The sequence below is a fragment of the Onychomys torridus genome, chromosome 4 (genome assembly GCF_903995425.1).
Source record: "Onychomys torridus chromosome 4, mOncTor1.1, whole genome shotgun sequence".
Lineage (NCBI taxonomy): Eukaryota > Metazoa > Chordata > Mammalia > Rodentia > Cricetidae > Onychomys > Onychomys torridus.
The window spans coordinates 117,400,735-117,411,452 of NC_050446.1; the positions used below are offsets into that span (position 1 = coordinate 117,400,735).

General features: G+C 49.4%; 1 protein-coding gene across 5 annotated transcripts; it reads left to right on the forward strand.

Moving 5' to 3' along the window:
- Nucleotides 1-1,581: 1,581 nt before the first annotated feature.
- On the forward strand, nt 1,582-8,858 carry Kcns1 (potassium voltage-gated channel modifier subfamily S member 1). 5 transcript variants are annotated; one of them, XM_036185053.1, is made up of 5 exons: nt 1,582-1,867; nt 2,399-2,626; nt 3,686-3,835; nt 4,060-5,102; nt 7,660-8,858. In XM_036185053.1, exons 4-5 carry the CDS (start codon nt 4,077-4,079, stop codon nt 8,125-8,127), a joined length of 1,494 nt encoding a protein of 497 aa, XP_036040946.1. In that variant the 5' UTR covers nt 1,582-1,867; nt 2,399-2,626; nt 3,686-3,835; nt 4,060-4,076; the 3' UTR covers nt 8,128-8,858. The 5 variants fall into 5 exon arrangements, with proteins under 5 accessions (XP_036040946.1, XP_036040945.1, XP_036040944.1 ...); XM_036185052.1 differs by lacking the exon at nt 2,399-2,626 and having other exon boundaries at nt 4,013-5,102; XM_036185051.1 differs by lacking the exon at nt 2,399-2,626.
- Nucleotides 8,859-10,718: the final 1,860 nt, after the last annotated feature.

Here is a 10,718-nt window from a genome sequence, read left to right on the forward strand (position 1 = left end):
ACATATATACATATATACATACATATGCTAACACACACATACTAACACACACACACATATACACATATACACTAACAGCATATACACATACATATACTAACACATATACACTAAGAGCATATACTAACACATATACACACATACACTAACAGATAGACACACGCATATACTGACACACATATAGACACGCACATACATTTAAACACACATAATGAGTACAGAGTCTAGCTATGCCATTCACAGACTTCTGATTACAGAAACGGTGAGATGACCAATTTGTAGGGTAGGGGCTACAGAAATTATAATAATTTGTAACACTGCAATAAAAAAAAACCTAGTATACTACATTTTGAAGACTTAGCCCAAAAGTGATTATAGAAAGTATCTCATTATTGATTTCTTTTATTGATATCATGTTAAAATTATATTTGGGATATATTGGGTTAAATAAAATATATTATTTTTTTAAAACTCAACTTTTTTTAAAAGATGTTTATTTATGTATATGGTATTTTGTCTACACACCAGAAGAGGGCATCAGCTCCCATGGGACTACAGGCATAGACCATTGTGAGCCACCATGTGGCTGCTGGGAATTGAACTCAGGACCTCCAGAAGAACAGCCAGTGCTCTTAACTGCTGAGCCATCTTTTCAACCCTCTTTTTATTTATTTATTTTTAATGCTGCTATGAGAAACAAAACAAGCAAACAAACTCAGATAGTATCTTAGTATCCCAACTAGCCTAGAACTCATCATTCAAGCAAGGATGACCTTGAATTTCCTATCTTCCCACCTTTGCGTCCTGACTGCTGGGGTTACAGCTGTAAAGGGTGGTGCAGTACTGGACATCAACCCCAAGGGCTTCAGGGCCAACAGACAGCACTCTACCAACTGAACCTCATTCCCAGGCCAGAACCTGTAAAGGGCATAAAGTGGCTCCCATCATATGTTGGAAACTTGGTGTAAACTTCAGCCCATGACCTAGAGAGAGGCAGGTGCTTCTCAAGTCTTACACCTCCAGCTGAGGAGTAACATCTCACCCAGCCAACAGAGACATTCACATGTTGAATGACAGATGGGCTGTGTTGGCCCAAGAGAGGCGCTCAATCAGTTTTGGTGACTGTTGTTATGTGTGAAGGAGCACACACATCAGCTACCCAAGAAATGCTGGAGGATGGGCATTGCTAAGTGTTCAGCACAGTTGCACTCCCCAGCCCTCCTGGAAAGGAAGTAATCAGGGTTCTCTAGGTGAGTGGGAGTTCTGAGCCTCCCGGACAGAGGATGGGTTGCTGGCTTCACAACTCACTCGGAGAGAAGAGGGCACTAGAGCCTTCGCAGATACATCCAAGAAGATGAAGCACCTCCTCAGCCTCCCATCTCAGACCTCCACAGTCTGAGCAAGTAACTGGGCGTCACATATTAAGTCAAAAGCTTAAGAGCCACATTGGTGTCAAAAATGCCCGGGCTAAGCACTTGAACTGGTGCCCGGCATATATTAATCACTAAATTAAGCAAATCGTGATTTCTGCCATTCCTGGGCCAGAGCTTAAAATCTTTCTCCAAGGGTGTCCCCATTCCCTAACATCCCATCCCTCCAGGCTCTGACTTTGAAGGATACTCCCAGCTGTTAAGCCCCCATCCATCCCGGGCAAGAATAGAAACCAGCGCCTCCGGCCGCCCGCGGCCTCCCTCCCTCCCCCGGCGGCGATCGATGCGGCCTCAGCCGCGGGGGACGGGAACACAGGAAAGGAGGGGGCCGCCTGGCCTCCGCTGTAGTGAGGCGCAGCGGGGCCTCCCGGGCAGAAAACAGCCCGAGAGGCGTCTTTTGGAGACAGGCACACTGGACTCCCTGGAGTCTAGGACAGGTAAGGAGCCTCCCTTGGGGAGGGGCGTGGCTGGGAGAGTGGGAGGTGAAGATGGCCTGGGGATTCCTGGTGCTAGAGTCCCTTCACGGAGACTTCCAAGGAGAGACAGCGTGACAGAGATGTTCTTGCTTGCACATTCTGCAAAATGGGATTTAGAAAACTTGGTTGGCGTCAGGATAATACTGAGTGTGCTGTGTGTGAGGAGCTCAGAGAAGCAGCCAGCATGCAGAGAAAGTATCAAGAGTGCAGAACCAGTCCCCCGAGAGGCCCACAGACAATCTGTGTGGTCTTGAGCAAGTCACTCAGTCTGACTGACTGCGAGTCTTTAACAAGAAATGTTTGTTGAATTAATTACCTGAATTCGTACAGCAGGGAGGTGAGTGCCAGATAAATCCCCTTCTAACATGTGATAGAAGAGGAATAGAATAAAAACTGTATGTTTTGATGCCGAAGCCAGTGGAGATGCCAGTGATGCACCAATTATGGGCCCGGGACAACACTACCATAAACATCATCTTGTTTAATCCTCAGAGTCTCTCCAGTGTGGTCCAGACTACAGAGCAGGGGACAAACCAGAAGCTCGGAGAAGCAATGGGTCCACTCAGGTCAACAGCTAGGGAGTGGCAAATTCAGAATCTGAAAGCAGATCTGATGAAAAGAAGGGGCACGATTGTGATGTTGACTGAGCACCCATTGTGTACCAGGGATTTTGCATGTATTCTCATAAGAGTTCATCCAGTGCCCCGCTCTCCGTTCTAGGTAAGAGAGCTAATGCCCAGAGCACAGTAGCCAACTAATGATGGAATCTCACTGCCCATAAAGCCAAGCCCAGTGTTAGTGAAAGGCATCTGGGCTCCAGGGCTTGGTGTGCCCTCCATCCCCATCCCCTGAAAGAAGGCATTACTGATCGCTCAGCACAGATGAGATTACATAGTTTCATGGAGCAGGGATGAGCCATCAGCCCTCGGTTCCAGGAGGATCAGGGATCAGTGGACAGTGGAAGAATCTAGCATTTCTGGAGTATCAACTAAGCCAGACGGTTTCCATCTGGACCACCACCACCCTCCACCCCGTCCCCGGCTATCTCTGGAACGTGTGCTATTGTCTGTACTGTGTAGTCTGCAGGAAACTGAGTTCTAGAGAAGAAACATTTTAGTTAAGGGTCAGGTCCATTAAGGATAAAGTTAAATTGTGGTTTGCCTGACTCCAGAAGACAGTGACATAGGTGGATAATTTAAAAAACTCTTTCTGTGAGCCTGAAAAAGGAATTAGGCCACACAATCATTTTACCCATCCTTTCAAGTGGGTATTCTTGGGGAAGGCTATGAGGAAATATGTGACTGTTAAGGTAATACAGAACCAATGTTTAAGGTCAGGTCTGAAGGATACCACAGGCATATTATTACATAGTCGATCCCGGTAGCTCTCAAACTTGACCATGTATTAGAATAACCCTCCAAGCTTCTTAAAAGCAGACTGGCCAGGTGCACTGGTGTGTGCCTGGAATCCCAACACTCAGGAGACTGGGGCACAAGAATCAAAGGTTTGATATCAGCCTGAGTGGGCTGCATAGTGAGATTGTCTCAAAATAAATAATAAACAAACAAACAAATAAAAACAATATAAAAATACAGAGTGCAGGCTCCAACTTCAGAGGTTCTGAGTCATCAAAATCAGAGCAGACTGAGGCTGCATCTTTGACCAACTCCTGTGGTGAAGATGCTCTTACCGCAGGGAACACAATCTGAGAATCAAGGGTCTCCCAACTGGCTTTCTTAATAGTCCTGGGTAGTAAGCCCTGACTAACCCCATCTACAGAGGAGGATACTGAGGTTCAGAAGAGCCACCATACACACCTGGTTTCCTAAGCCCAAGCTTGTCCAGGACAAGGAGAGATGTCCCACACTAGCGCTTAGCCGATGGCAGGCCAGCCATCCCGCCATCCCATCGCTTCTAAAGCCCTTTAAGGTAGGCCTCCCCATTTGTTGTGCCCTGGAGGAAATAGATTGGGCATGGGGAGGATGGGTGATTTAGTCAAACTCATCAAGTCTGGGTGTGAAGGATATTCAGACCCAGGCCTGCCTTGAGTCCAGGGGGCATTTGATATCTGGGTGCCTACTGCATGCCTGGCACTTCGGTCTCCAGCACACCTACCCTGTCTGGTGGATGGAGCCAAGGATTTTAACCCACAGGGCAGCACCCCTGAGCCATGGTGAGCGAATCCCCGGGGCCGGGCTCCAGGGTGCCCTGGCGGCCAAGAGATGAGGCGCTGCGCGTGAACGTGGGAGGAGTGCGGCGGCTGCTGAGCGCGCGTGCTCTAGCACGCTTCCCGGGCACACGGCTGGGTCGCCTACAGGCGGCGGCGTCCGAGGAGCAGGCGCGGCGCCTGTGCGACGATTACGACGCTGTGGCGCGTGAATTCTACTTCGATCGGCACCCGGGCTTCTTCCTCGGCTTGCTGCACTTCTACCGCACTGGCCACCTGCATGTGCTGGACGAGCTGTGCGTCTTTGCCTTCGGCCAAGAGGCCGACTACTGGGGCCTGGGCGAGAATGCACTGGCCACGTGCTGCCGCGCGCGCTACTTGGAGCGGCGGGTGACAAGGCCTCGAGCCTGGGACGAGGACAGCGACGCGCCGAGCAGCGTGGATCCATGCCCCGACGAGATCTCCGACGTGCAGAGGGAGCTGGCACGCTACGGTGCAGCCCGCTGCGGTCGCCTGCGCCGCCGCCTCTGGCTCACCATGGAGAACCCGGGCTACTCGCTGCCCAGCAAGCTCTTCAGCTGCGTGTCCATCGGCGTGGTGCTTGCCTCCATCGCAGCCATGTGCATCCACAGCTTGCCGGAGTACCAAGCCCGGGAGGCAGCGGCAGCAGTGGCCGCAGTGGCTGCGGGTCGCAGCGCAGAGGACGTGCGCGATGACCCGGTGTTGCGCCGCCTGGAGTACTTCTGCATCGCCTGGTTCAGCTTTGAGGTGTCATCGCGCCTGCTGCTGGCTCCTAGCACGCGCAACTTCTTCTGCCACCCGCTCAATCTCATTGACATTGTGTCGGTGTTGCCCTTCTATCTCACACTGCTGGCTGGCGCGGCGCTTGGTGACCGGCGTGGAGCCAGCGGAGAAGAGCTTGGAGACCTGGGCAAAGTGGTGCAAGTGTTCCGCCTCATGCGCATCTTCCGTGTGCTCAAGCTGGCACGTCATTCCACTGGGCTACGCTCGCTGGGTGCCACACTCAAGGTAGGATGGCTGAGGCCGGGTTTACCCGTTGAGCCAGGCATAAGGCAAGAGGCCAGATATACATTCATATTCACTCTGATCTAACCCCATGACTTTGTAAAGAAGGTTACCGGACCTGGAGTGATAACTTGATTAAGAGCGCTAAGTGCTTTTCCAAAGGTTTGGCTTTTCCAAAGGTTTCAGGTTTGGCTTCCAGCTCACAACAGTCTGTAACTTCAGTTCCAGGGCATCTGATGCCCTCTTCTGGCTTCCACAGGCACTGCACACATGTGGTGCACAAATACACATGCAGGCAAAACACCCCTACATGCAAATAAAGATAAATCTCCAAAAACTATGTAAGTAAATAAATAAAAGAAGGGCTTGGTGCTACCTGTATGTCCCCAGAAGAATACAGAAAAATTAATATATAAAATTAAATACAGAAAATAAAATGGAGTGAACCACAGGACTGGAGACATCACCCAGTAGTGGTTAAGAGTGGATTCTGCCCTTGCAGAGGACCCAAGTTTGGCTTTCAGCACCCACATCAGGTGGCCGACAGTCACTTCTGATGGCAGCTCCAACGGACTCGAGCACTCTGTGGGCACCCAGACACATGCATATAGCCACAAGCATACACATAATTTTAAATAAATCTTTTAGAAATTAAAGTGAACCACTATTGTGTGTGTGTGTGTGTGTGTGTGTGTGTGTGTGTGTGAGAGAGAGAGAGAGAGAGAGAGAGAGAGAGAGAGAGAGAGAGAGAGAGAGAGAGGGAGAGAGAAGGAAAGAGAGGGGAAAAGGAGGAAGAGCTTTTGATGTACCTGTCAAATACCAAGTAAAACAGGACAAATATGCCAAGCAGGATGTTAACTGGCTTCTCTTTTGGAGCCTTTCCTCTAGCATCATTGGAAGGCACAAGTAGTCTCAGGTCACTCTTAGCCTAGAAATAACCTAGAGCTAACACTTACTATGCATAGAATGAGTGTTCCGTGCCAATTTCACATTCATTATTGATTAGTCCTTAGGACAACTTCCTCGGGAAGATGCTATAATTAATTTTCTTCCCGTAAATGAAGATCCTGGGGTGGTTAGGCTGTTTTATAAGCCTGGTTGCAGTTTATTGGCCACTGGCCCTGCTCAGGGGGTGAAATTAGCCTGGTTCAAGGAAGGAGGCAACATGAACAACTTGGACCACAATCTGATAAGGGAACAGAGTGAATGTCAGCAGAGGGGACACAGAAGGAGGATATTTGTAGGTCTGAGGTACTGAGGGACAAGAACTCTGAACCCATGTTTTTATTTGTTTCTTTTTTTAAGTTGTTCTGAGGGCACCGAGGAGCTTGTGAAGGGCTTGTATTGTCACTACAGATGTGGAAACTGAGGTTCTAAGAGGTGACAGGACTTGTGGGAGGCTCCTTAATAAGTGGGCGACCCCAGAGAACAATCCAGCCATGCCCAGCTCCAGCCTTTTGTGCAACCCTGTGAAGGATCCCCAGAAAGGCACTCACAAGTCCCTCCCAACCTTGATGACACAGCATCTTGTATGTCCTAATGATGCAGGGCAGCCAGGATACTAGCCACTGGTGTGTGACCTGGGAAGAACCCTCAGGTACCAAGCAGGTACAGGGAACTATGTTAGCCAGACCTCTTCAATTCAGAATCACTCTAGGGAGGAGCCTTATGCTCCCCAAACCTTTCTACTTTGCAGAGAATCAGAGCTTGAGGCTCCTAGCTTTGTGAGAGTCAAGACACAGGTGTAACATAGCATGAGGGGGGTGTGGGGGGGTGGTACTAAAGTGAAGTCCCAGACCATCAACAGCTTCCTCAAAGCTTGCCAGAAAGGCAGAATCTCTGGCTCTACCCCAGACCTACTTAATTGACTTTTAGCTTTTAAACAGACCCCCTACATAATTCCTCTCTATGTTATAATTAGAGACCCTGCTGTAGAAAAGGGTTCTAAGCATTGGTGATTTTGAGGACAGGTAATTCTTCATTGAGGAGGAGGGTGTCTTATGTTCTGTGAGAGAAATACTAAGCCTTATCCCTGGCCTGTGTGCATGCATGCCAGCCTGTACCCACTATGACAACCAAGTACTCCCTGGGTGGGCAAGGCGAGCAGAACTGCTTTGTTTGAAAATCAGGCACCCATAAACAAGTGTATTTATTCTTTAAATAGCTTAGGGAACTCATCTCTTCTCAGTTTCTTTGTGGGGCAGACAGTATTTTTGTACTTGTCAGAAATGTTACAGAGCAATTCAAACATACATGAAACCAATTATTTGCACTATGAAACATAAACCGTTGTTCTCTTGTTTCAGCAAGTGCATAAAAAACACCAGGATGCCAATTAGTGTGGCCAAGCTGGCACCATGTGCACAGAAACTGGGCCTGTGTTCAATCACAGGGAGTTTTGTTGCTTAGTGTAGTTGGAGGAGTACAGTTCAGAGTCAGGGTCTTGCCATAAGTTCTACCATTTGATGTTGGCTATTCTTTTATACTCAGTTAAGCCTCAGCGTCTCCCGATAATGTAAGTCCATATAGCTCTGACTTGGGTTCATACATTTTCTTTCAGCACAGCTACCGTGAGGTGGGCATCTTACTGCTGTACCTGGCCGTGGGTGTGTCAGTATTCTCGGGTGTGGCCTACACAGCTGAAGAAGAAAACGTTGGCTTTGATACAATCCCTGCCTGCTGGTGGTGGGGCACCGTGAGCATGACCACAGTGGGCTATGGGGATGTGGTGCCGGAGACTGTAGCTGGCAAGCTGGCGGCCTCAGGCTGCATCCTAGGTGGCATCTTGGTGGTGGCACTCCCCATCACCATCATCTTCAACAAGTTTTCCCACTTCTACCGGCGCCAGAAGGCACTGGAGGCTGCGGTGCGGAGCAGTGGGCAGCGTTCCTTTGAGGACTTGCTGAGCAGCGTGGACGGGGTATCAGAGGTGTCTCTGGAAACATCTCGAGAGACTTCTCAGGAGGGGCAGTCTACAGACCTGGAGACCCAGGCCCCTTGTGAGCCTGCAAAACCTCAAAGTTATTAAAACCAGGGCTCTGCATTCCCTCCCTACAGCCTCAGAATCAGCTGACAGAGCAGAGCCCTCCCCTGCTTAAGTTCTGCACGGGAGTCATCCACCTGAGCAATGAGACCTAAGCCCAAGGCAGGATAGTACACAACAACCTCCTTTGAAGTAGATACACACCAAGAGGAGGAAGAGGATGGCCTCTATATGAGCCCCTTTAGCCCTGTGCTGGCAGATAATTATCCCCATTTCACAGATGAGGGAACTGAAGCTCACTCGAATGTCTCAGAGCTGATATAAAGAAGTCAATCTTTTAACACTAAGTCTCAGGAAGGATCTGGAGGCTGAGTCCTTTCACAATCTGTAGGGTCCATAGCACAACCATCTTCAGTACTACTTTCTAGGGCTGACTTATAGAGAAACCTGAACAGACCCTTCTGGGACTTAGACCCAGCTCTATACCTGCTCTGGGCAAGGTGGCCAACCCCATCCCCAGAACTAGATCCTAGCCCAAAGGTCACAACTGGTGACACAGAGAGAAGATTATGGAGGAAGAACCGATTTATAACCAGCTCAGCTTTGAGTTCTTGGTGGCAGAGGGCTGCTGTGCATGCTCCTGTCCTGCTTGGTCTTTGTCAACTTGACACAAGCCAAAGTTATCCAGGAAGAGGAACCATAAATGAAAACACCTCCATCTGATCACCTGTAGGCAAGCCTGTGGAACGTTATCTTGATTAATGACTGATATGGGAGGGCCCAGCCTGCTGTGGGTGTACCATCCCTAGGCAGGTGGTCCTGGGGTGTATAAACAAACTGAACAAACAATCCATGGGAGCAAGTCAGTAAGCTGTGTTCCTCCTGGTCTCTGCTTCAACCCTTGCCTCCATGTTCCTGCCTTGAGTCCCTGCCCTGGCATTCCTCTATGGACGATGACCTGGGATACGTAAGTCAAATAAACCTTTTCCTCTCCAAGATGCTTTTGGTCATGGTCTTTATCACAGCAATAACACCTGACTACCACAGCTCATCCACCCTTGGGGAGTTCTCTCTGCCCATCACACAGAACTCTAGCCCTGCCATGAGTAGCACCCAGGCAAATGTTTGAGATTCTTGTCCTTTTGGGCCAGTGCTGGTCCCATCATCCTTGATAGAGGTAAATCTTTTACACTCCCCCTACCAAATCTTCTATCCCTTTGGCTGAACAGGTTGTGAAAGGGTCCGGTCTCCACGTTTTTACACATTGCAACCAAACACCCATTTCTCTATCACCGGGGCCTCCCTGAGGCCCTAGCTGTTCCATCACACTGAACCCCAAGGTAGAAGACATCATCTGGCTCATCCCCAAGATCAGGGCAGGGCAGGTTAGTACATATTGCCTAGACTGAGCCTGCTGGGCACCAGGTACTGGGAGGAAGGAGGAAAGAGACCTTGCTCTTGAAAGAGTGTGAACAACATTGGAAAGGGGGCCCACAGGGCAATCCACCCCCGGCCCCACTTTGGTTTGGGAACTTTTAACAATGACTCCATCATGGTTTGCCACTCACTCATTTAACAGGTTATTGGAAGACTCGTCAGCTTAGGCTTCCCATCTGACCTACATTCCCTTCAGATGCATGGTAATTTTAGTGTATTTTAGACGTTTTCCAATGCCTTTGGAGGAGGAATGCACTCTCCAGTGTCCCACAGCTTCTCCTCTGTCCCTCCCCATACAAGTCATCATGTTCCACCCTCTTCTGTCCTTGTCAGAATTGCCTTGGCTGTTGGACCTCTGCCTGACTGCTTACCAGGTTCAAGAGGTAGTCATGGTAGAGAACACAAACGTCCCTCTACTAATAAGGGAACTAGTCGGGGAGACAGACTCAAATGTAATAGTCACAAACTTTCATGACAGTTAACTTTACTAGGTAGGAAACCAGGAGCATGTGTACTCTACCAGGGTCTGTAACCTGAGACCATCAGAGAATGCTTTCCTGAGTGACAGACAGTCTAACCTGCTCTAATAAGGGTAAACAGCAATCAGGCAAAATGGGTTCCAGGGAAGAGTATTCCAAACAAGAGTATACAACAGACACCCAACACATGGATTCCCAGTCTCCGGATTGTGGCAGAGACAGGAGCTGAGCCAAAAGGCCTCTGGGGAGCTCACCATGTTAATCATCTTTCCAGCATACTCACCTCCTAACATCTGTGTCCAGCTGTGCCCAGCTGAGGGACAGACTGGCAAGCTTAGGGCACGCTCCTTTGGCCTGGCTTAACACACACCAGACTTTCTGATCCCTCGAACAGAACTCTAAACGTGGCATGGGGGCAGATTGGGGAGAACTGTCTGGCTCGAGTCTGATGCAGATTGTCAGCCATCCCAGCAGCAATGCAGTGGCTCTCTGCTGCTCTGGTGCATTGGCGGAAAGTGTTACACAAACAGAGCCCTGGCTGTAACACCTGCCTCTGCTAGCCTGGAGCTGGCTGTCAGATTCATTGAGTGACGGGGGAGAGTGGGCAATCAATAAAATGAAACAACTTGTAGACCACATCCTCAGAGGCTTTGTCTGTGGTAGTACCAGCCAGAACAGTTTGCATGGACAGGAGTCCAGTTGGAACTAACATGAGAAAGT